At 39.6% G+C, this 26,726-nt stretch overlaps 1 protein-coding gene across 9 annotated transcripts in view; it reads right to left on the reverse strand.

Annotated features, from left to right (window-relative positions):
• LOC125454927 (transcriptional-regulating factor 1) overlaps positions 1 to 26,726 on the reverse strand; it is a 251,903-nt gene that overhangs the window by 54,200 nt on the left and 170,977 nt on the right. For 8 of the 9 annotated variants that reach the window (XM_059648596.1, XM_059648599.1, XM_048536259.2 and 5 more), the window contains 5 exons: positions 24,960 to 25,079; positions 21,438 to 23,140; positions 10,122 to 10,168; positions 6,269 to 6,413; positions 1,830 to 2,051 (listed from right to left, as the gene is read on the reverse strand). In XM_059648596.1, the coding sequence (XP_059504579.1) occupies positions 1,830 to 2,051; positions 6,269 to 6,413; positions 10,122 to 10,168; positions 21,438 to 22,859 (1,836 nt within the window). In that variant the 5' untranslated portion in view covers positions 22,860 to 23,140; positions 24,960 to 25,079. The remainder of the gene's footprint in view (positions 1 to 1,829; positions 2,052 to 6,268; positions 6,414 to 10,121; positions 10,169 to 21,437; positions 23,141 to 24,959; positions 25,080 to 26,726) is intronic. The other variant, XM_059648601.1, reaches the window with a different exon arrangement.

A 26,726-nucleotide genomic window follows, 5' to 3' on the forward strand; every position in this document is an offset into this window, starting at 1 on the left:
TTTTGGGGCCTGGGATGTGGGCGAGGGAGGAAGTATGGGGGCAAGTCTAGCACTTCCTGCGGTTTCAGGGGAAAGTAGCGGGTGTGGTGGGGTTGAGGGTCGCAACAAACAACTGCACCTCCAAGTTGCAAACAATTTCAACTCCCCCTCCCATTCCTAAGACGACATGTCCATCCTGGGCCTCCTGCAGTGCTATAATGATGCCACTCGAAGGTTGCAGAAACAGCAACTCATATTCCACTCGGGAACCTTGCAGCCCAACGGTATCAATGTGGATTTCATAAGCTTCAAAATCTCCCCTCCTCCCACTGCAGCCCAAAACCAGCCCAGCTTGACCCCGCCTCCCTAACCTGTTCTTCCTCTCACCTATCCCCTCCTCCCATCTCAAGCCACACCTCCATTTCCTACCTACTAACCTCATCCCGCCCCCTTGACCTGTCTGTCATCCCTGGACTGACCTATCCCGTCCCTACCTCCCCACCTATACTCACCTCTACAGGCTCCATCCCCGTCCCTTTAACTTGTCTGTCTCCTCTCCACCTATCTTCTCCTCTATCCACCTCCCCCTCTCCCCTCTTTATTTCAGAACCCTCTCCCCATCCCACTCTCTAATGAAGGGTCGGGGCCCGAAACATCAGCTTTTGTTCTCCCAAGATGCTGCTTGGCCTGCTGTGTTGATCCAGCTCTAAAACTTTGTTATCTCGGATTCTCCAGCATCTGCAGTTCCCATTATCTCTGGGACTTCATGGTGCATCTTTTTCCGATCAAACTGATAACATGAGAATTTAACCAGAAGATATGGTTACCAATAATAATCACAGGATCTGCCTGGAATCCCAGTCGAAGAACTGTGCATTTGGGAAAAACTTAACTACGAAATCACAATACATCATTATTAGGCACAACAAAAAGCAGAAAGAAGAGATGGCAGTACTTTCGTACGGCAAAGTTGCAAGTTTGCAAACTTCATTCCTGAAGGTCAAAGAAGATATCTAAATTAGAAAATAAACTTGATTTACTGGATTTTTTTTTAAACTACTGACCCAAAGATAATCTATATTAAAAAAAGGAGATTAAGAAACGGACAATTAACAAAGTATTTAGTGAACAGAAACAGCAAAGTGCAACAGAGCAATAAATGTCTTCTTTAAAAATTCCTTTAAAAGACAGATTCAAACATTCCTTGAAATGTGTGCTATAATTACTATATCTTTCAACAGATGTTGCTTGAGTATTGCTACAGAATGCCTGGCATCGGTATTGGCCAAGATACAATGCAATTTTCTTTGTCACTGGAATTGTTGAAGTGTATTCTTCAGCTGACCATTACCTCGCTGAAGAACACTGGACAGGCAAGATTCTTTTCATCGAGTTACAAATGAGTTGAAATACTAGAATACAAGTTTCTTTCTTCAAAGTCACAGGGTGATAGCAGGCAGATAAAAGCAAACATAAACACAACAAAATTTAATACAGACATGACTCCCTTTGCATCCTGGGGGAACACTAAAGAATTTCGAACATTAATTAATTAACAATCCTGTACATGTTCACATGAAGAACTTCGGTGTTTTATATATTAAGGTTAAACTAATTTAAAACTGAAAACCAATTCCTTTTTTTGTAAGAGGATCAAATATCTGTGAATCACAAATTGCACAATTACTGAATATAGCCCCATCCAGCAACCTAACACAACTAATAATTTCACTTAGTATTTGTCCTCGGTGCAATCATGCGGCATAAGCCATGCAAGTTTCCCACCAGAAGCAAAGGGTTTCAAACAAAACACAAACTGCAGGGTTAGTTGCAAGAATGGCAGCACTCACAGAGGACGAGCAGGGTTGGGCCACTTTGGGAGCGTGTGGTGGAGAATCAGTCATCTTCATGAGGACTGGCATTTCGTCATCTGACACACAGTTGGCAGGCTTGTCCTTGGCAATGATGGCCTGCTTGCTGGGCTCAGCAGGCTGAAGCTTTACAGGCACAGAGACAGGCATGATGATGGGCATGAGGTTATCCACCTCTTTAGGCTGCTTCTCTCCTTCATCCTGTACAGACAACCAAAGGCTTTCAGCCTCAGTTACACAGGGGTCCAAGCAAAGCAACACACCTGAGATAGGTCAGATAGGATCTAGAAGGTTACTAAAGTAATAGCTCCTTGTTTCTCAGTATTGTTGTACATTAAGTGAATCTTTAAAACTAAGATTCAAAATGCTGTCATACAAACATAAATGGAAGTCAAAGACCCAATGTACTTGGCAGGATTGGCTTTGTTTCGGTGGAGATCACTTACTTTTAATTGTCAATATGCACTTTATTGGGCTCCGATATAATTACAGATGAATAAGTTCAATTTTCAACTAGTCTATAGTTTAAGTAAAAAAAACTGCAAAGTTTAAACAAACTGTACTCACATAGCACAGGGTGTGTAAATATATTATCCAAATACATCAACCAAACACAAGATGGTTGCTCCAGTAATATTACACCACATTAATGTGCTCAGGCAGTTCTGAAAATTTAATGTACTGAAGCTTCTCCCCACTTAAAGTGGCCACTGAAGGGGTCTCTTTGCCTCCTGCTGTAGCACATGGTATCACTGTTCTCCAAAAAGATTTGGCCTCTTCCTCGCCACTATTTCAATCTCCTGTTCACCGTCTTTTCCAGCCAACAGAATGACCGTCAGCAAAACTCCGACCAATGTCTTGTTGTGAATGGAAGATCTTACCCACCACTTACTACACAAGAAATCTGTGCACATTTTGTATGCAGCAACCACGAGTATTTCTGTTATTTCTACGAACACTGTGGCTGTTGAAGAAATATCAAGGGCAGCAGGGCAAGGTAGCTCCTGTTGAGCTTCGTCAAAAAAGAAAGCCAAATACTAAGTTCCCAAAACATAATCTTGAAATGCCAAAAGATGGCGTGCATGAGACAATTACTTCACTGACACACAGAAATATTTGCAAGGCTGTCAGGATAAAGATACAATAGACACATTCAGCAGCAAAGACTGCGCTGTTTTTAAATGAGCAATAAAGGCATGGCTTATCATATTCTACGAATCATTTAAATATACTTAAGATACAAGGTAAACTATTTAATAAAAATAACTCATTTGGTTAAGTCAATGGAAAGTAATATGAAGTACCCACTAATGATTAATTCTGCTAAGAATAAAACAAAGTCCAAAATTCTACATCAATAGAGCAGTCCCAAATTCAGTTTACTTTAGGAGCTGGCAAATACATGAAAGAGACTATTCCTACTTCTTACAACTTAGGTAATACCAGCAAAGTTATACTTTTAGCTACAGAAGCAAAGAATATACAACTAAATGGCTATTTGACCAATTGTACTCTTGGATGCTCTGCGCATCAGCAATTTGGCTGGTCATTCCCTGAAACATTCTGGCAACATTGTAATTTCTTTTCCCTTAAGGTGTTTATCCAATTCCCTACTGAAAGTTACAATAGGTGCTGCTCCCACAACCCTTTCAGGTATTGTCTCATTACCACTTGCTGATCAAGACAGAAGAAAATCATGGTTTGCTTCTGGGTCTTTTTCCCCCAATTTAAATCTGCACTCTGGTTTGTCACCCTTCTGCCAGTGGGGAGAGTTTGTCACGAAACGCTGTCCAGATCCCTCATGCTTTTGAACGCCTCCACCAAATCTCTACACTGTCCCTAGCTTTGCGTCTGAAGTCGTTCATCCCTGGAACCATTCTCATTATTCTTTCCAGCTTCTCTACGAAACCTTTAGTTCCTTCTGCAAGTGCAGCGCTCACAATATTCCAGATGAGGCTCAACTAGTATTTTATAGAGGTTTACCATAACTTGCTTGCTTTTAGAATTGACAATGATCATGTAAGGCGGCCTAGGCTTTAACCACTTTCTCATTGTGCCTGACCACTGATGAATTATGCACATAAACCCCTAGGTCTCACCCCATTCTTGGCCCTGCTTTACAAGCACACCCTTATGATGCTTCTCGTGGCTCTTCCTACCAAAATGTATTATTTCACAATGCTCTCCATCAAATTTCAATGGTTGAGTATTCTCCAATTCCACTAGTTACCTCCTCTTCACATCTGTCATTATCTTCCTTTCATTGTGCTATACAAGTTTTGTTCATAGCAATTTTAAAAAATATATTATGCCTGCACGCTGTACTGTCATTGATTAATGCTTGTCCGGAAAAGCAACAGCCCTAGTGCTGACCACTGCGAATTGTCACCGTATATCTTCTCCAAACTGGAAAACGAATGCTAACTACTGCTGTTTCCTGTCACTAGTACAGATTCAAGATCACGCTACCAGTCCTTTTTATTATCTGGACTTCAATTTTTCTGGCAAGACTATTATGTGGCACTTCGTCAAATCTCCTTTGGAAATCCATTTGTACATCAACCATTAGTACCATCTATTACCTTAACAAAAGAATTTCAAACTACTTTGCTGATCTGTGAAGTAATATCTGTGATGGTAAAATCAGCTACATGGTTTGTTCAGGCTCAAAAGCAAAGATCCATTCATACACTTGAAATTCAAGAAATGGTCTGCACAAATGTAGAAAATTAAAAAAGGTATTTTTTAAGACCATCCTGTAATTTCTCAAAATAACCTAACAATCTATGATCGCATTGCCAAATCTGCAAGCAAGAACCAATGATCCCAAATGTGAGAGATTTACATCACTGGGGCTATCAACTGTCCAACATTAGCAGCTGCATGTAACACCACATGGTGAGAACAGAGATGGTTGAAAGGTATTTAATCATACCTCATGGTAGCACAACTGAAAGGGTCCACAATGATTTTATTCATGTAATGTGTGTGATATTAACCATCTTCCACATACTGTATTTTGTTGAGACATTAGTCTCCTTTGTGACTTAGCAGAAGTATTGGTCAGTAGTTTTGTTGTCGTATTTTGCACAACCTTTTACTATGGACACAGATGGTTTGGAGCAAGTTCTCCCCCATACGAAACTCACTGATTGGCATACTGGTATAAAAATACACCCTTTTTAAAACTGCACTGGGCGCCAGTGCAGCATTTCAGTGGAAGCTTAAAGAAAAGGTTCGGTTTTGGATTCACAAACATTTTATTGAACAATGATACTAAGAACTGCCATCTTAATCCTATGTCAAATCCACAATGTAAAGGCCAGTTTGCACTGAGTAATGAAACAGAGTTGACAAAATTATCAGCTATTACTACGTTTCTTTCGCTGGATCTGTTTTATGAAAAAGATTACACATTCCAGTATTTCACAATGCAGTTAAATATTACTTTAATGATAACAAATCACGTTAGACATACGTGGTCTGCAGTCAATTACAGAACTGACAAAGTTCACACACATAGATTTTATTTAAACCTCCACCTGAAGATTGACGAAATGGCTGATACTGTTGTTATAAAAAACTTTCCTTGACAAGTCATTGCACACAATTTCAATAAATAAAGACAATAAGATTCTCCAGTAAATCTAAATGTTTTGTTTTGAACATTTCAATTTAGATGATAACGCACCTACATTTACATTATTAATCTTGTGTGCTTACAACTGATATCAGTTTTTGCCTCTACTCAGAGGCGGTTTCAGTTGTCTTAATGATGGAATTCTCTCTTGTCTCACACAACATTCCATCTTGCACTCCAGTCCCTTAACTTCCACTAAAAACAAGGCTTTCAGACAAGAGCAATGTTACCAATTCATTTCACCACTGGGCGGTTCTGCAGAGACACAAGTTCTAAGCTACTGATGTGGAGCTTGTGGGCATGTCTCTGTATCTGACAATTCCTCATGAGAAATCTGTCAGCTTATGCTTAGAAGTAAGAACGGATGAGAAGATCACAGGTTCATAACAAAAACCAAATTGTCGCTTTAGGCTACGAAAGCCAATTATAAGAGGGACAAAGTTTCCTAGACCTGGCCGACATCCAGGGATCTCTGAAGACAGAAGATGTCCATACAGCCTAAGACCAAAGCCAAAATCTGGTTCAGTTATGACAGTCGCCAGTACTGGTTAACTAAATGCAACAAAGACAAATCTAACCATGTGCAAGAGATAAGATTCATTTCAGAGGAGACATCTGATTCAATTTTTCACAGTCTGCTCACCCTTTTTACCAATAATTTCTTTAAATTAATCTTACAGCAGAGCGAGCAGCAAGCTATCCTCTAAAACACTGCAGTATCAGGGCACATTTTTGATGGTCATTACAAATTTTTAATATCATTCACGTATTTACTGACCTGTTTGGGAGAGGTCCTCTGGCCACCATGAGACCTCATGTGGCCATTAAGGGCAGGTAAACTCTTGAATTCTTTGTGGCACATTGTACATGTCAACCTGTTCTTGATTTCTGCCCTTTCCTGGAATGGAAGCCTATTTTGGCCACTGTTTGGAGACAAAGTAGCATCCATCAACAACTTTACCAAGTGTCACAGTGGTCAATAAAATTTTATTTTAACATGGAACGAAATTTATTTTGCCATTTTTTACACTATAGGGATTCTACGATCTATGATTTTGTGCTAGCCAATTTTGAGATCAGACAACTTATAACATTCAACGTAACTGCAAACAGTGTAAAAACATTCAAAAAGTTTAATTTTATCATCCTTGCTGGAAGTATTTCAGAACATTGCAAATAAACTTGATTAGTTACTTGCTTCAGGCAAATCGTTAACACACAACATTTAAGCCTTTACTTGTGTCAATGCAGCCAATAAACAGCTCTGTAAAAGAAAACACTTGCAAGATATATGGCAAATTTCTGCCCAAAAGAACCATGGATCAAATTTTCATTGTCACACCTTCCCTGTAAATTTCTTACAGCACAATGGCTCAGATTTCATATTTCGAAGGCTGAGACAGGGATCAGGAGTCACAGGCAGTGCAGCTGGTAAAAATTACCAGTGAGAAACACCCAGAATCACATGAAAACAACAAGCTGAACATGGATAAGGTGGAAAATTCTTCAACTTTTCCTGATTTTATCATGGCTGGGTAAAACCGATCATTATACAAAGGAATTTGTTCATAGTATTTTACATGTATACCAAAAAAGAACTGCAATATCTCAAATTCTTTAGTTAAACGTTTACTGCAATTGATTCAATTTGTTGTCCTGAACACTCAAAAATATAAAACAAAGCAATATTTAGAAGAATGATGATGTTGTTTAAATTTAAAAAGAAGTTCTGAATAGAAATTGTGACTTAGGGAAACAAAAAAATTCTTTAAAGATCTCTTCCTATTCCTTTCCTTACAGAAATATCTGGTAACAATGCAAAAAGTCTTAACATTGAGCTGGGTTTTACATGTTAGTCTTCATTATTAAGTTGTCCAGTATCCTCTGAAAGGCTACTTTAAAATATTACAGGAAGAATTCTTGACTTAACTGTGTATTTTGATACTTACCAGCTTCAGTGAGGAAGGGAAGCTCTACATTTCAGGAACAAAGATAGCTATCACTCTTTACGGGGAGATCATATAGGAAAGTATTTAAAGAACCTCTATCCCAGGGACATACATCTTCATCATCACATCACCCTAGCAATTCAAACCTTGGCAAGCATAAGCTCCATCAATGCAAGGAACTGTTCTGAAGTTCTGTTAGCAACTGAGAGCTTAAGATAAAATTGGACAAATAGTAGCAACTTCTTCTACAGGATCAGGAGCTCTATGATAAATTACACTTTCTTCAACAGTTGCTTCTGTACAGACGCACAGATGCAGATTCTAAATGAAGTGCTATGATGGGGTGTGCTAACTGCAACAAGTAAAAACGCAAAAGGTGAAAAATCTTGGTTGGGGGACAGCAATGAAGACAGCGTAATAGAGATATACAGCAGGGAAACAGAACCTTTGGTCCAACGCATCCATGCCAACCAGACATCCTAAGTATATCTAGTCCCATTTGCCAACATTAGGCTCATATCTCTCCAAACCCTTCCTGTTCATATACCCATCCAGGTGCCATTTACACGTCAAATTTTACCAGCCTCCACCACTTCCTCTGGCAGCTCATTCCATACATGCACTACCCTCTGCGTGAAAAAGTTGCCCCTTAGGTCCCTTTTAAATCTTTCCCCTTTCACCTTAAACCTATGCCCTCTAGTTCTGGACTCCTCCACCCTGAGGAAAAAACCTTGTCTATTGAGCCTATCCATGTGCCTGAGGATTTTACATACCTCTATAAGGTCATCCCTTAGCCTCCAATGCTCCAGGGAAAATAGTTCCAATCTTTCAGCCTCTCCCTAACGCTGAAACCTTCCAGCCCTGGCAACATTCTTGCAAATCCTTTCTGAACCCTTTCAAGCTTCACAACATTCTTCCTATAGCAGGAAGTCCAGAATTGCATGCAGTATTCCAAAAGTGGCCTAACCAATATCCTGTAAAGTTGCAACATGACTTCCCAACTCTTATACTCAATGCACTAACTAATAAAGGCAAGCATACCAAAAGCTTTCTTCACTACCTTATTGATCTGCAACTCTACTTTTAAGGAACTATGGACCTGCACTCAAAGGTCTCTTTGTTCAGCAACACTCCCCAGGAACTTACCGTTAAGTGTATTAGTCCTGCCCTGATTTGCCTTTCCAAAATGCTGCGCCTCACATTTACCTAAATTAAACTCCATCGGCCAGTTCACTGCCCACTGACTCATCTGATTGAGATCCCATTGCACTCCAAGGTAACCTTCTTTGCCGTCTATGAGACCTCTAATTTTGGTGTCATCTACAAACTGACTAATCATATCTCCTACTTTTACGTACAAATCATTTATATAAATGACGAAAAACAATGGTGTATTATTATTAAAGTAGTTCTTGGAACAAAGTATTTAGGGGTGCATTTCCTCTTCTACATCAATCAAATCAAATTGCTTAAAATGCAGAATTTGCTTTTCTACAAGAGATTCTCAGAGTGAGGCCTTCGGAGGTCAGTGAGCATCAGGGCAACATAGTTCACCATTTCAGTTTAACTTAAAGCTTCACCATTAATTCAACTGGAATGTACATTTAACATCACTACAATTAGAACAGCAAACAGGCCGAAAGGCTGGAAAAACCTGAAGCTTACACAACTGTAAAATACTTTTACCCGTAACAGCATTTAACTGGGAGGACAGGAATGAAATGACCTTGTGTATATTAGGAGTAGACAAGGGTATTAGAGAAATTATTTTCCCAGTTCCTGCTCAGAACCAGGCCAGGGCAAGGTTAAAGCTTAAAAAAAATCTGGGTTCACATTGAAAGCTCATCTGCTAACAGACCACAATGTATCAGATGCCATGGTACGAACATACCTTTTCCTGTTGTTATAATGGTAGCATTTGGGAGCATAAAATTAGAGATATAAAACATGCATCCCAGATTACAACAATCCCATGTGCTCCCCTATTTTAGTATGCATTAATTGCGCATACACTTGTCAGTTTAAGTAAACTAATCTATTTAAATATATTACAATTGAATCAGGTTAGCATAACGTTCACTAACAACAAACCACAGCTCAAGGGCACAATAAGTAGTTCATCCATCTTGACAGCAGGGTGTGTAAAATCCTTTTTACAGTGAATTAACTGCCTAATCCAATACTAATTAACTACAAATCTCTAACTCCTATAAAAGGCACAGAGTGGCACGATATTGAGAAATTGAAGCCAGACCCACCCACTTAGCATGAAGTGGCAGGGGGTGGGGGAAGAGAACTAAAAACTAGATTGGGGACAGGGCAGTGTTGAGAATGTTACAGTTTCTGACGGATGATGGTTTTTCTTCTTCAGTACAAATGTTGATTTATGAGTTTCATAAAACTTTGTGAAAACGACAAAATGAAGTACAAAGCTGTGTGAAAGCCTCTGTGAAGGTACCTTTCTCTTATAGTTTATCAGCAAAGAGAACATGCTTTTTCGTGGTTTTGCATATTTGGTGTGACATCACTTAATTGCTACATCTGAAGGACTGTGAATACGCCAGATATAACACACACCCCAGTTTGAGATTCCAGGGGAGTTTCAAACACTAAAGAGTTTTCTGTTGCTTTAATAGAAAGTCTTCCTAAATAGCTACTAATCATGATAAAATAGTTCAATACCTGAGTTCAACAGTTGACTCCACTGGCTTGACATCAGTCAGAGAAATCTGGAAGAGAAATCTGCAGTAAATCTTTTCAATATTCTGATTCAAATTGAATTCCAACCAGCACAAGATTCTTAGCTTTAGGCAAGAAGTTGTGCATTACATTAAATATGTTACTTTACTAAAGAGGAAACAAATGTGATCCACAACTAATTTTCCACTGGTGGTATGTGGTCGTCATTTCAAGACTGACTCATCTTTTGTGTGGGCACTTTCCCAAAATCTTGACCAAGGAAAGAACAATGTACTTGACAAGTATCCACTTTTAGTCTAGCTCTACTTCTTCAGAAGCTATGATAATCCAGTTATCTGACTTAAATAAAGACCTCAACAATTTCATGGGCTGCTGCTTGCTACAAAACAAACAGTACTGCAAGCAGTGACGGACATACATAGCTCTCCTCAATCTTTGAACAGTTTATCAACTCAATTTGGGGTAGCTGGTCGGCTATAAACAGCCTTAGAACTTCTGGAACACAGGAATCAGAAAGCATGTTCACTCGTGCTTTCTAACCAGTGGTCCCACCAGAAAATGGATGTCCAGCAAAATCTGCAGACAAAGGCACGATAGGATGGCTCCTTCCCATTACTGTCACCCAACCTCCGCTCACAGAGTAAAACCGACTAACATTTATTGATTTATCTATCAAGATTGGACTGGGTGTTGGATGTGTACCATGGAGAGTGCAGGGAAGTGGTGTTGAAATGCCCATCAGCCATGATTTAAATGGCGGAGTGGACTTGATGGGCCAAATGGCCTTACTTCCACTCCTATGTCTAATGGTCTTTTATCATATGCCAGTGCTTTCAAAGGGCAAGGGAACAAACTGAAAATGTTCTCCCTTAGGAGAAGCAGCTAATTGGGTTGTAGCTTAAAACGGTTATCACTGCCAGGACAGGTGCTGGAATTTCCATTATGGGGATCTGTACATTAAACAGTCATTTCATCCTCACAGACCCACTGGGCTGAATATTCCAGTTCTGCTCTTTAGGTCTGTTTGTGGGAGGTCAGAAAGAGTGAAAGTGACAGAGCAAATATTGATGCATGTATAGAGACAAATAAGAGAGACATATAGAAGATATAGAAATTGAAACAGAAACAGTGATATAACTAAATGGTTAAAAATATTTCATCATCTGCAGTTGGGTAAACAAAAATTCCAAATCAGAATCAACTGTTTGAGCCAGTAAATTGCATAGCATCTATAGTTATTATGGACAGAGTGGGACTGACAAAACTGTGGAACAAAAGTTGAAAGCACAACGACATGGCTTTCCCTCCCAAACAATACAACTTGCCATCTAATCTCCTGAATGTTCATCTAATTGGCAGCATTAATGTCAGCATTTTCAGTCCTGGATTAGGTTGTGCAAAATCAAAAAACAGTCAAAACCTGTTACCAAACAATCATCCAATTGGTACAACATGTCATCATTCATTGAGCTGGTAACTTTCAGATGATTGCTAAGACGTCATTTAATATCAGAGATCTCCAACAATGCCTGATGTTCAGTACAATTCTAGCTATGAATCCTTCCTTTGTCAACAGCATATACCAAGGCAAAAATGACAGGCACAGAGATACAGTCTCACTGTAGTAACTCTGACAAAGTAACAGTACCAAGTAAAAATTAAACCAACTTATTGGAGAACACATGGAATTCATCACATCTGCAACATTCAGATGAAGTTGCCTACTCAGATCTAAAAGAATGGCACAAATTTCTCACAATGTGTGTCTGCATGGTCCCTTTCACACACACTCAAATGTTTCAACAATACATTTTGATCTACTATCTTCTCATGGTGGGGGGGCTAGAATGCGAGAATTCACTAATTCCGAGTCTAATATAATTAGGAGTTAAGCTCTGTAATTTTGATTTTTGTCTCAACATTTTTCTTTATCCTTCACTTTTTAAGTTCAGGTTTAGCTCATCCAAGTCTGCCCTGGATCCACTGTAATTCTGAAATACATTAACATACATTATAATAGAACATGATAAAGATAATTCTTTTATCATGGGTGATGGCTGGAACAAAAGTAATAATAAAGAGCTGTATAGCATGGAAACAAACCTTTCGGTCCAACTCGTCCATGATGATTTTTATGTTTGGATCAATCACCATTACTTTAGCCTGCATACTGGCTGATAATCCTCCAGAATGTGAGCAACAACTCTAAAAGAGAATTAGATCTCTATTCATCACGAACGGAGATAAGAGAGGCTCCATTTCCAGGGAGAGGAATCTTAAAGAACCATCAGTTTCTTCACACAAACATTTTAAACATTGACCAATGTTGCACTGCTACCTATAATACCATCATGATAATTTTTTCAATAAAAATGGTGGGTTTCACATTATACAGCTCAGGATGTTCTTTGTCCAGGAACGTTGAATACAGAAGTTAATTGTTCACAGAATAAATTCAGTTAACCAGCCTTTCTGGTCTTGACAGCGATCATTTCAACAATCTGAAGATATTGAAGGTTTGAGATATAAAGATAGTCTGGAAAGACTTTTTGTCACTGTAGCTTAAGAGGTTAAGGGGTGACCTTACTGAGGTTTACAAAATCATGAGGGGCACAGATAAGGTGAATGACCAGAGTCTTTTCCCTAGGGTGGGGTATTTCAAAAATAGGGGGCATAATTTTAAGGAGAGGAGAGAAAGATTTAGAAAGGGCATGAGGGGCAACTTTTTAAACACAGATACTGCTTTTTGTGTGGAACGAACTGCCAAGCAAGTGGTGGATGCAGGTACAATTACAATGTTTAAAAGAACATAGAACATTACAGCGCAGTACAGGCCCTTCGGCCCTCGATGCTGCACTGACCAGTGAAACCAATCTGAAGCCTATCTAACCTACACTATTCCATTATCATCCATACGTTTATCCAATGTTCATTTAAATGCCCTAAAAGTTGGCAAGTCTACTACTGTTGTAGGCAGTGCATTTCACACCCTTACTATTCTGAGAAAAGGACCTTAGGTTGACCCTTGTCACCAGGTTCCTAATTACAGTCTGTGCAAATGATCTGAAGTCATTGTTAATGTTTCCAAATCAGAAGCTTCTACTTGTTATTGAAGAAATACAGAATGAACTTCAGCTCGGTCTGACAAAAATTCGACAGCTGTGTCCTTACCACTGGAATAACTCACCTCAGCAATTTGTCTGAAAACATTTTAGTAACGGTAAGAAAAAAATGCTTTCAAGAACAATCAGATGGTTGACATTGAATGAAATAACCTAGGTACAAAGAGACCATGACCCTGTTGTCGAGATCCAAACAATGTGATCATCTGCTGCTACTATGTCCCTCCCTTTGATGAAACTGCTTGGCTAAACATTACCAAAGGTCCCTTCTATGCTAGACTGGAACTTGTCTCTGTCTAATTTCACTTATTACTCCTTCTGCCATCTCCAATCCAGACCAAGAAACCCACCTCCTGCCCCCTCAAACTGTTTATGATCCAGCTTTCCATCTTGATCCCCCATGTTAGCCAATATCGGTTTTTGCTATTCAGGTGTTGCCTCTCTCTAAATAAATTGCCAATAAATTTCAATAAATTCCCTTGACTCCACAGTTTGTGCAGACTATGTTCTCATTTCCATCGTCCATTTCCTCTCTCAAGGCTCCCAATTCACCATCTTTCTTTTCTGCAATCCTCTTTGAATTCCTTTACTCAGATTTCCACCCCTACCATAATACTGAAACTACTTAGCAAAATTCACAGGCAACACTGTATGTGACTGAGACAAAAGGAAAACTTTCCTTCCTGATCCTTCTCAACCTGTCTGCAGCCATTGTAAGGGCCGACCACAACACCCTCCAATAAGCCACTGTGTGCTGGCCAGCTGTGTGAGACTGCGCTCACCAGTTCCATTCTCATCTTTCGAATCATATCTAGAATATCATTTTTATTGCCTTCTCCACCTGCCCCCGCCACGTCACAGCTGGCATCACCCAGAACCTCTCCTTCATCCTTTTCTATGTTGTTACATAATGCTGCCCTGCAGCACCATCCAAAAGCAAAACACTTGTTTTCATTCACACACTCCTGACACCCAGCTTGCTCTCACCATTATCTCTATCAAATTCTCCATTGTTACTATATTATTAGACCACTGATTTGGTATCCAGAAATTTCCTTCAATCCTGAGACGACTTAAGCCAAGGCTTTTCAGTCCTGAATCCAAACATCATTCCCAAGCTATGGACTCCACGCAGGACCTAAGAAACAGACCAAAATGAAACTGTCTGTATCCAGATTTGATGAAATATTTGAGCAGGGATATCCTTCCAATATCATGCTTGCACCAGTTAAGACCACCTATTTCCAGCTCTGTAAAATAATCTGACTTCAACCATCTGCCGCTAAAACATTCAGTCTTACTTTTGTTACTTGAACATCTGGCTCCTCTAATGCACTCCTGGTCGATCAGCCTCTGTAGACTTGAGACCATCTGAGTTTCTGCTGTTGGTTTCAACTTGTACCACAATCTTTTCTCCTGTCATTGCCATGCTCGGTGATAAAACATCTGGGTTTGGAAATATTCATCCTTACTTTCAAATCCTTCCATGGTCTTGCCTCTTCCGGTCTCCATAAATTCAAATAGTCCCAATGATGTACGGCACTCAATTAATTCTGTCTCAAACACCATGCTTTTACTCACCACGTCACTGGATGGCTGGACCTTCAAATTTCCAAGCTCCAAAACATTGGTATTCCCTTCGTGAACTTCTCTACTATGCCGGTTCAAATTGCATCAGTAAAATTCCTTTACTCTCAAAGCTGTTTTGTTGAACCATTCCCCAAGTTTAAACTACTTATTAGGATTCCCCTTGCCGTGCTGCATTCTCAGCTAATGAATTTCTACCACGAGGGACGTAAAAAGTGGAGTAACTTTGTGTCAGACTTCCTTCTACCAATACTTATATCTCCTTCTCAGTATTCCCAGAGACTTGTACCTTTGACATGTACCTGCATTGGTTACGCACGCAAAGGAATGACAGAAGCAGATGTACAGCACAATCTCAGCTGGATGACCGAAGGCAGTTCACAACTGAGGACTTGGATAACTTAAATGCCCTGACTAGCATGATTCGTTTTGAGGAAGTACAAGTACTAACTTTGAGGTAGAAACAAAAACACATTTCTGAATGCAATCTAACAAAGACCTTAAATTCTGCCCAGACATTTGCTTTTGGTAAAGTCATAACTACAAAGTCAAGAAATGTAAAAATTCAGTGGTGTACATCATGTCATAAGGCCCCAATAGCAGAACGACCCTAATCCTGAACATATCTAGCACAAATAAATATTCAAAACTTGAAGGGCAGGAGTGCATCGTTGGCTGCAAGCTAACAAAGACAATAAACAGTAAAAAGTCAAGTTAAGAATAAGCAGTGCATAAACAAAAATTTATAGGTAGGTGACAGGACAAACCATGAGAAGCTCAAGAACAAGAATAATGATAATGAAGGTACTAAAAGTCCAGAGGTCTCTTTTCTCTACTGCTTTCTTACTTATTGCTCCCAGAATTTAAAGTCTAAACACATCACTGCATGTTATGAAGCACACGATCTTACAAGTTCATATTTGGTGCAGCACAAACCTGACACAAAGGTCAGAATTTATTGCTGCTCGAAACAATTCGCTTCAGAACATTTCAGATTTGCATAATTCAAACAAAAGCAGATTGTTTGAACTTTTTCTTACCCTAGTTTTGTCAATAGCTCCTTTCTCAGGATTTATCCATGGGATGCACTATTTCATCTACTACACATTTCTTAAAGCCAACCATATGAACAAGAGGTCAGAAATCAAATCTGTTCAATATTTTCCCTCCAAAAATGATGGGGCAACATTACAACAGAGACTGCTACATTTGAAGGATCAACACCGTGACATATTGAGGAAGTTTCTTCCTGCAGGATTTCCCAAAAATTCTAAAATGAGAAAGGGAGTGAACGAACGAACAGACAACAGCGGTAAAAGAACATGAGAACAGGTTACTTACACAGTCCAACGTGGAAAACAGTACTAAAGGAACAACAGAGATAACAAAGCGTAGAGCTAGACGAACACAGCAGGCCCAGCAGCATCAGAGGAGCAGGAGAGCTGACGTTTCCAGCCTAGACCCTTCAGAAAATTCTGAATAAAGGTCAAGGCCCAAAACATCAGCTCTCCTGCTCCTCCGATGGTACTTGGCCTGCTATGTTCATTCAGCTCTACACTGTTATCTCAGATTCTCCAGCATCTGCAGGTCCTACTATCTCTAAAGGAACAACAAATGGTTTCACTACTCCCATCAAAATGATCTGAATTTTAAAACCTTCCCTCGAGACTTCAATAAAAACAAGAAGAGTGATAATAAACAATCTTGCATTTATGCAGCATCTTCAATGTAGAAAATTATCCTAATATGAGTTGCAGAGGCAAGGATAATAAAAGAACAGGAAGCACATCATGATGGGAGATAGGGGCATATTTTTATGGTGAGAGGAGAGAGATTTTAAAAAGACACGAGGGGCAATTTTGCTTTAAAACGCAAAGGGTGGTTCGCATGTAGTATCAATTTCTTGAAGAAGTGGTGAATGCGGGTACAATTACAACATGTAAAAGACATTTGGATAAGTACATGAATAGGAAAGGTTTGGAGAGATATGGGCCAGCAGCAGGCAAATGGGAATAGTTTAGTTTGGGATTATGGTTGGCACGGACTGGCTGGACCAAAGGATCTGTTTCCATGCTATTTGGTTCTATAAGTAACGCTAAGCTCAATTTATTAAAGGGGGCTTATAGAATGCAGAGAGATAAAAGACAGATGAGCTTGAGGAAGGCTCCAATTAATGAGTTAGGGATCTAAAATCTAAAAGTGTAATGCATTTATGAACAGTGAAGGCCTTATGACTAAAATGAGAAGGGGAGTGAACAAACTAACAACAGTATTGAAAGAACATGAGAACAAGTTACTTGGAGTCCAACTTGGAAAACAGTACTAAAGGAACAATGAATAGTTTCACTACTCCCGTCAAAATGACCTTAATTTTAAAACCTTCCGTTGGAAGTTATCAGCATAAACTTAGGTTTGTTACTTTAATTTGACCCAAAAGAAATCTCCCAAAAGTGAACGGCAATCTTTTGTGGTTGAATTAAATCCTTGCCATCACACCATAAACAATGATTTGATGTACTGAAGACCATAAACAATATTGAGATAGTGGGTTATATATACATATACATCCCTAATACCACTGAATGCAAGTTTCCGTTTTGGGCTTTGGAGTTAATCTGCGGATTTTCTGTGCGTATGAAGTTAATAATTAAAACGTATGCATTTCTGCAGCCACGGTGATTTCTTTTTAAAAGAGTTTTTGAGTTTTGGCCCGAGTGATTTGGGCTTTTTGAACACCACAAACGGGTTATTTTGTTTTATCTTAAATTGTTCTGTAATGCAGCATTATAAATAATGGCACCTCAAGGTTTGTTAGAGACTTCTGAAAATTTCTCAAGCTTCTCAGGGCAGCACGGTGGCTCAGTGTTAGCACTGCAGCCTCACAGCACTAGGGACCCAGGTTCGATTCCGGCCTCGGGCAACTGTCTGTGTGGAGTTTGCACATTCTCCCCGTGTCTGCGTGGGTTTCCTCCGGGTGCTCCGGTTTCCTCCCACAGTCCAAAGATGTGCAGGCTCGGTGGATCGGCCATGTTAAAATGCCCGTAGTGCTCAGGGGTGTGTGTGGGCTATAGGGGCATGGGTCTGGTTGGGATGCTGCAAGGGGCGGTGTGGACTTGTTGGGCTGAAGGGCCTGTTTCCACACTGTAGGGAATTTAATCTAATCTGAACATATATAAGGTTGCATAGGCAAAGGCTATATTAGAGAAAACAAAGAGTATGCATTATTGAGATTATATCGAATTGACAGAATCTTTAAAGTGGAGTCCACAGGGGTTTATGCTGGGGCCTCAACCTTTTACAGTTTATTTCAATGACTGAGATGCAAGGCACAAAGGCATGGTAGCTAAATTTTTACATGTCACCAAGACAACACATACAGATGTATGGATGTCAATAAGACCAAGGAGACTGCAGATGGAAATCATTAAACTTTCTGTGCCATTCGTTCAACCTATGCAATGGAGCATAATATGGGAAAACGGGAGGTTATTCACTTCGACAGGAAGAATGAAAAAGCAGAATATTACGTAAACGGAGGAAAACCGAGTGCAGAGGAATCTAGGTGCTCGAGTGTATGAGTCTCAAGAAATCAGTATGTAGGTGCAGCACGCAATCAAAAAGGCTAACAGGATACTGTGCTTTCTTACTCGAGTATTGAACCTACAAATAAACATGCTATGCTTCAGTTATATAAAACATTTGCAAGGCTGGATTTCAAATACATTGTGTAGTTTTGGTTTTATTTAAGGAATAATGTAAATGGTCAAGGATCTTCAGAGGTTTGCCAGGTTGACAAGTGGAATAAGCAGGTTCACTTTGAGGAGAGGCTGGATATTCTGGGCTCATTTCCACTTGAGTTTAGCAGAGTGATGGGTGACTTGAACGTAATATAAGATTTTGCAATATTTTGACAAGGTAAACGTGGAAAGAATGCTTCGTATTGTAGGGAGTCCAGAATTATGGGTCACTATTTTAAAAGTAGGGGTCATCTTTTTTAGAAGAGATCAAGAGAGTTTTGTTTACCTCACACAGGACTGTGAGGTCATTCTTTTTGTCTTAAAAGACAGTCAAGGAGGGTCATTATATATTTTTAAAGCACAGTTCAATAGATACTTGTTAGGCAAAGGAATCAAAAGTTCTAGGATGCAGATTGGAATATGGAATTCAAATCATGAACAGATCAGCTGTGATCGTATTGAATGGCAGAGTAGGTTCAAGGTGTCAAATTGTCTACTTAGGTTCCTATTTTGTATATTCATAATGAGGTTATGTATAAAAAAGAAAAATGAATTATTTTACCATAATCTTCGTAAAATTAGCATGTAGACTTTGAAAAGCCGGTTTATAAGTTGTTACAGAATAGACTTAGTTGCAAAATTAAAGCTCATCAGAGCGAAGTGGCAGTGGCAGCGGGGGCATGCACATCAAATTCAGTAAGTAACAAAAAGCAGAATGCCAAGGTGAGATAATGGGAACTGCAGATGCTGGAGAATTCCAAGATAATAAAATGTGAGGCTGGATGAACACAGCAGGCCAAGCAGCATCTCAGGAGCACAAAGTCTTGTTTTCCCCTCCCTGGCAAGTCTACAGTGGTATTCCTCAAGAGTTGGTGTTAGGACCAGTGTTTTTTTTATACATTCTAATGACACTAACTGGAGTGCAGAGGATACAATTTCAGTTCAATGACATGAAACTTGGAAATGCAGTAAAAATAAGGAGACTTTTAAGAATCATACAGCACAGAAGGAGACTCTTTGGTCCAACCCATCGATGCTGACCAGGGATCCTGATCTGAAGTAGTCCCATTTGCCTGCGATTGGTTCATTTTCCTTTAAACCTTTCCTACTCATGTACCTATCCAAATGTCTTTTACAGGTCGTCATTGTACCCACCTCAACCACTTCATCTGACAGCTCATTTCATACATGCACCAGCCTCTGTGTGAAAAAGGATTGACAGAATATGATGCAGTGCAGCGTAATGTGCTGCATTATGATAAAGAGAGGGATGAAGTCATGTGAATTAAATCGTATGAACTTTGAAGGCAGAATATCAAATTGATAAAGCTCTTTGAAGAGGAGCACGTGAAATCTTTGGCTTTATAATTAACGGCACAGAACACGGAAGTGAGCAAACTGTATAAAACCTTTATCAATGGTTAGTCTCTGCTGTAGTGATGTGCCCTTGGTCCCACACTCTTAACTGGTGCCTTGATGACCCATTTAACTATTCCCACATTTATATATTATTTCCATGGCCACAATAGAAAAGATTAGATTTCAGTGAGCAATTAGTCAAATTTATGTACGTATCAGAGAATGACTTTGCTGTTTACTGCAAACCTTGAGGTAAAAAGATCAATACAGAAAAAGCTATATGAAATCAGACAAGATGCGGAACTTTATCATCGTTAACTGCGTAGCAAGATGACCAATTCTGTTCAGAAGCTTTAGACAGACCAAGTACTTGGGTTTAAAAAAACACAGCACTGTTTCAAGCACTTAAGTGCACAGTTATGTTCAGAATCAGATATGCACTGTAATTTACATTAAAAATTGAAAAGACAGGGATTAATCAAGCAGGGTTCAGATTAGAGGAACTTGAACATTTCAGCAACATTCCACAGGACTGAATCAATTTCCATCAGGAAAACAGACTGGAACATGATCTAGATCTTCAAAATACAAAAAAAGAAATTGAAATCACTAATTCAAGCATATTAAACTATTGATGAAGGAGGAAATGATTAACAAACCATGAACTGAAATAAGATATATTTCATTTTCTCTGAACTTAGATTCTGCAACACCGACCCCTGCTCACCCCTCCGTTATATCCCTTCTAAAATTAGTTACTGTGAGAACCTGCATCTCTGAAGAAAATATCCAGTTAGAACTGGGAGCTGGGATCTTATTTTGAGATTATATAGGATGTTGGTAAAATCTCTCCTGGTGCACTATGTCCAGTTCTTGGTCTCCCTGTGATAGGAAGGATACTATGAAGCTGGAGATGGTTCAAAAGAGATTTACCAGCATGTTACCAGAAATACATGGTTTGAGTTATAAGGAGAGGCTAGATAGGCTGGATAGGCTGGGGCTTCTTTCCCTGGTTCATGGGAGATTTAGAGGTGACTTTATAGAGGTTGAGAAAACCAGGAGGTACAAGGTGAATGGCAGGTCTCTTTTCCCTAGAGTGGGGGATATCAAGACAAGGGAGCTTTTTTTAAGAAGAGAGGAGAAAGATTTAAAGAGGACATGTGGAGTAATTTTCTTATACAGGTGGTTTGTGGGTGAAATTAATTTCCAGAGGAAGTGGTCGATGCAGGTAGAGTACAACATTTAAAACACAGTTAGATAAGCACATGAATAAGAAATGTGTGGAGGGATACAGGCCAAGCAAAGGTAGGTAGGACTACTTTACTTTGGGATTACGGTCAACATGTACTGGTTGGACTGAGTGGTCTGTTTCCATGCTGTATGACTTTATTATTCTATTACTCAAAACACATATGCAGAACAAATTCAAGTTAAGTAAATTAGCAAACATTTTCATATAAAATTTTAATTCAAATCCCATCTGGGAATTTTACCTGAGACCAAGTATAATTGTGAGATTGCTGTTGAGATACCTTGACTGAATGAGGAATATTAGATGGTGCTATAATAGGTCTTTGGGGTAACACAAGACCCCCAGGATGACTCATCTTACTTAGTTCCTTCCTTGTCACTTCCTCTGCACCTTCTGAAGCAGGGATATTTGCATGATGGGCAAGAGAAACCTGAATTCTATTTTCTGCACAAAATGGTTTCTGTTGCATAGCTTCTTCTTGTTGCTGATGCAATTGATTTTGCTGGTACATTTGCCTATAGTGTGGTTGATCTTGGTAGAAATACTGAGGGGGTGCAGCCATTTGAATATGCTGAGAAGGATGGGATTGTTCTTGGGAGTACTGATGTGACTGCTGCATGGCCTTGTGGTTTTGGTCTCCATGATATGGTGGTGGTGGCTGCATCTGCGGCTGCACGGGTTGCTGCAACTGACACAAAATCTGCTGCGATTGACAGAACTGAACTGAATGCATGTGGCATTGCTGCTGCTGCTGATGCTGTACAGAACTGTGTTGTGGTGACTGATGTACAAAATATTGTTGTTGAGGGAGTTGCTGAACCTGCTGGGACAACACCTGTTGAGCCTGCAGCTGCTGAACATGCGATTGCTGGTGCTGCAGTAAAGGCTGGTGCTGAGGCAGCTGCGGCAATTGCTGGTACTCAAAGTACATCTGCTGTTGTTGCTGCTGCTGCTGCTGCTGATACTGGATAGCTTGTAACTGCTGCTTGGATTGTGCAACTGGAAACCCACAATGCATTTGCTGTGTTAAGGAATGTTGGAATCTCTGCATTGGATGGACAGCAGCTTGTTGTTCAGTTGGAGGTTTTTGGGACAACAGTTGCCGAAGAGTGCTGTCACGTGCATTCTCGACCATGGCAGTCTGACTTGGTTGGCTTGATGCTACATTGTTAGCCTGTTGCATTCTGAGGTTCTGATTTGTAAAAACCTGTGTGAAGGAGTCCAATTTGTGCAAGACATCACTCGTCAACTTCTGTGAGGAGGTGTCATTGGCTGAAGAAGAATACACATAAGAATATACATCTGGAGCATCAGTCTGAGCACTGGATGTCCATATCATAGAGGGATTATTAATGTCATTCTGCATATGAACATGATTGCCAGCATTAGAATGAGGCCAGTTGTTTGGACAAGATGGCTCTATCCTAAGGCTTTTGGAAACAACTGGCATTGTTCCTGCTACTGCTGCTTCCCTTGAATGTGGAGGAAAATGAGGAGAAGATGGAGAAGTCTGAGATGTATCCATGCCTGTAGATCCATAGCTATGATTCATACTCCCACTCATGTTGGTCAGAGGGCTCGACTGCGGCTGTTGTGGATAATACAGATTTTCTGTGTTGTTCACAGCATGATTTGTCTTGTACAAGGGTTGGTCTCCCATCATTTATTCTTAAGGCAATTCAATTTTAAAACCACAAAATGATTACCAGGCCCGTAACAAAGCTTAGAAATAGTAAAAATAAGTTTTGAATCCACAAGTTCCCTGAGAAAATTTTCCTTTAAACCACAGAGGCTTTCAAATTTTTAATGCGATTTTCCTTGTATTTCAAGTTGTCAATGCAGAATCTTGAGTCGAAACGAATCTAGACTGGTGCATCACATCTTGATAAAAAATTTTTTACGGCACAGCTCAAAGTTGTCCATTGAAGTAAACCATCAATATACCTGTAATATAAATGAAAGGAAGGTCAGCAGGTGACCTCATACTTAACTTGTAACATTTTTCTATTCATTGAGGCAAAAGCTGCAGGTGCTCGAGTAGCACTCAACATTTTTCAGATATCCAGATCAGATATAGCATAGCTAGATACACAGCTAAACTGCCTCTACTTTACTCCAATTAACACCTTGGCCTAAGCATCTGTACAGGGCCCACAAAACACGTTTACTATCTCCAATATCAGGTATGTTTGGTTTGAGGTCAGTTTGAACCCAAGTCCCAGAGGTGAAATACCAGTGACTAGCCACCTGGGCCCACATAGTGCACTTGCAAATGTTACGTGCTTAGACAAATCCCAAAGAATAAACTGATGGTACACTGCAGTCGAAACCAGCTAAACCTTTAACAATTGAATGTTTTTGAGACCATCACAGATTCTCTTTGTAGATTTATTTAAATTATTACAACTCATTATAGTTTAAATTATTCCAACTATTGCTGAAATGAACAATGATTTCCATTTGCAGTAGAAATCGTGGCCAGGCTATCAACGCACCACTGCTGTAGAATAGATTAAACATAAAATTCTAGTTCTTATATATGCACAGATAAAAGTCCAAAATTGCTAAGTTGCTTATGCTCCCCAACAAACTTCACTGATCCCTCACCAAGAAACTAGACGTGAAGAAAGGTAGTGACATGAACTTGCAGTGTAAACATCATAGATACCTACCATGCAGGCCAGGGAAAGTGAAAACTTGTTATTGTCTTCCTCACACTAAAATTAAACTTTTAAGATTTGCACACTGTTTACTGAAAGTTAACTATTATTGGAGATTTTGCAAAAATAATTTTTTTTCTTTCTGTCTCTATTCTCTTTCTTTCGCTTTCTGTACATAATTTGGCATTTAATCAACCATGCTAATTAATAGTTCCTGTGTCAGACAATGAAAGTATCAGGAAGAATGGTTCAATCGGATTGGCTAGCAAGACAACTTTTGTAGAGGTCCCTGAGGCCCTACAGAGGACAGCGCACTGTTTCCAATTTCAAAGAACTGCAATGTCCAGGGTAAAAGTGCATAGATGGCCTGTGATCACATGTAAAAATGGCTTGCACCATTCATTTACTATGAAGACAACAAAACTATTGTGAAAGTCAGATTGATTGATCACATGCTGTTCTTGTGAAAAAAAATTAACTGTGCAAAATGGTGGCTCGATCACAAAACAAGAGTAAGGGTTTTGTGACATCACTGAAATGCAGACTAATATTCCAAGGCAGCTCATGTGCCTGCTTTGTCAAGGGCAAAAACAATTAGCCAGGTTTGTTTCAGCTAAAAATCTAACAATGAGAAATAGCCCATTAAATACACCAGAAACACTTTGCAATCCATTATGCTAGCATACTCAGCATTAGGTGATCTCTCCTACTACAAGGAGCTCCATGAGCTATACATCTTCAATAAGACTAATGATTACCGTGCAAGATTTCACAATGTATAACAGCAAACACAACCTGCTTGACTTTTTGTTTTATTGATTTTAAATTGAATTTTACATAATTTAAATGGACAATTACATGGTTCCATTTTACCTTGAGATTTCAAGATTCAAAAAAGAATCTGTGGAACTTAAAGCATGAATACAATACCATTGTAAAAGTGAAAACAAGACAGCACTATGGAAATATTGCCACGTATATAATCTTTTTCTTTTTTGGCCATGACAGTGAAATTGTTCTTGTTTAAACAAAACATTTCTTTTCATGAAAACAAAAAATCTTTGTAAAATGCATCATCCAATGGTACCATGCAAATTACTTACTGACTGAAGTGACTTTCATGCCCCACTCTGCTGGCAAAGAAGATGAAAAGCAGATGGATGTTCTCCAGTACCGTGGGGACGCTGCTTGGCATTTAGCTCACATTTAAGAGCTATCATTGCCTGTAATAAAATTTGAACAGAGTGTTTACTTTCCTGGTCTGCCCACGTATGCTCCAAATGTTAGATCTGTTGCCAGCAAAGGTGCACAGACAACAAATTACATGAAAATCTTTTAAATGGTCAATTCAGCATTTCAGAGTGTGTTACAGTGGGTAAAATTAAGTGAATAGCTTAGTCAATGACAAGGAGCAAAAAAAAGGGGCGGCACGGTGGCTCAGTGGTTAGCACTGCAGCCTCACAGCGCCAAGGACCCGGGTTCAATTCCCACCTCAGGCGACTGTCTGTGTGGAGTTTGCACATTCTCCCCGTGTCTGCGTGGGTTTCCTCCGGGTGCTCCGGTTTCCTCCCACAGTCCAAAGATGTGCAGGCTAGGTGGATTGGACATGCTAAATTGCCTGTAGTGTTCAGGGTTATGGGGGCATGGGCCTGGATGGGATGCTTCAAAGGGCGGTGTGGACTTGTTGGGCCGAAGGGCCTGTTTCCACGCTGTAGGGCATCATCTAACAAAAAGGTTAACATTTAGCTTCACCATGCCATACTGCCTGCTTTGGACAATATTTTTGAGCAATTAATTTGCACATGGGTACTCCACAGAGAAGATAAGATATTAACTGGATAATAATAACACCTCTCACCTAAGACAAAATTCACAAAAGCTTCCTTATTACAGTCAGCATAGATTCAGTATTCAAGATCTGCACTGTGATTTCATCTATTGATATCATAACTGGGATTGATTTATTGTTCAGCTTATCAAAATTACAATCACTATCTTGGAAATTTCAGATATGACCAACTGTGCGACTGTATAAACTTTCATATTCAGTGAACACGCGCATGCTTGAATGTCGATCCACACAAAATAAGGACAGAATGCATTTCAAACAATCAAACTTCCAAGAGACAAATCTTTCTCTGCAGTACACACGATATTACACTGATTCACTAATGTGAGCATTGTTGACAGCTTGGTGAACTCAAAAAGTGAATGAACATAAAATTACAGGAGTTTGTCAACTGCATGAGTATGAATTATTTTCAGTAAAAACTAGGAACACAAAAACATAAATAAATCCATCATACTGCTCAACTGATATTGCACGTTCTTGTATACTCAGTAGAGTGTGCACATATTTGCATGTCAAGGTGCCAGAGAAACAAACTGTGATTCCCACAAGCAGTGGTGTGGTCATGCAGTGTGTACAGTGCTATCTAAAAGATGCAGTGCAGAAATTCAAAGATCCTTTGACAGCACCTTCCAAACCCATGACCACTTCCATCCAGAAGTACAAGAACAACAGATACTTGGCACACCACCATGTACAAATTCCCATCTAAGCCACTCACCATCCTGACATGGAAATATACTGCCATTCCTTCACTATTGATGGGTCAAATTCTTGGAATTCCCAATTAATTGCATTAATCCTTTGTACCACCTGCCCAAACTTTAATGTGGCCATTTGTCCTGGACCTTGGAATATGCCAAACTGCTACACATGTAGTACAAAGTGCTGAAAGGGCTCATACGAAGGATTATCTTAAGTACCACCCACTATGATGATGTCATTATGGACTTGGAGGTTGGAGAGGCCAGCTTCAGATTTCTAAGAAATAAGAGCCTCACTGCTGCAATGCAAACTTGGC

Source organism: Stegostoma tigrinum, chromosome 9 (genome assembly GCF_030684315.1).
Source record: "Stegostoma tigrinum isolate sSteTig4 chromosome 9, sSteTig4.hap1, whole genome shotgun sequence".
NCBI classification, from domain to species: Eukaryota; Metazoa; Chordata; class Chondrichthyes; order Orectolobiformes; family Stegostomatidae; genus Stegostoma; species Stegostoma tigrinum.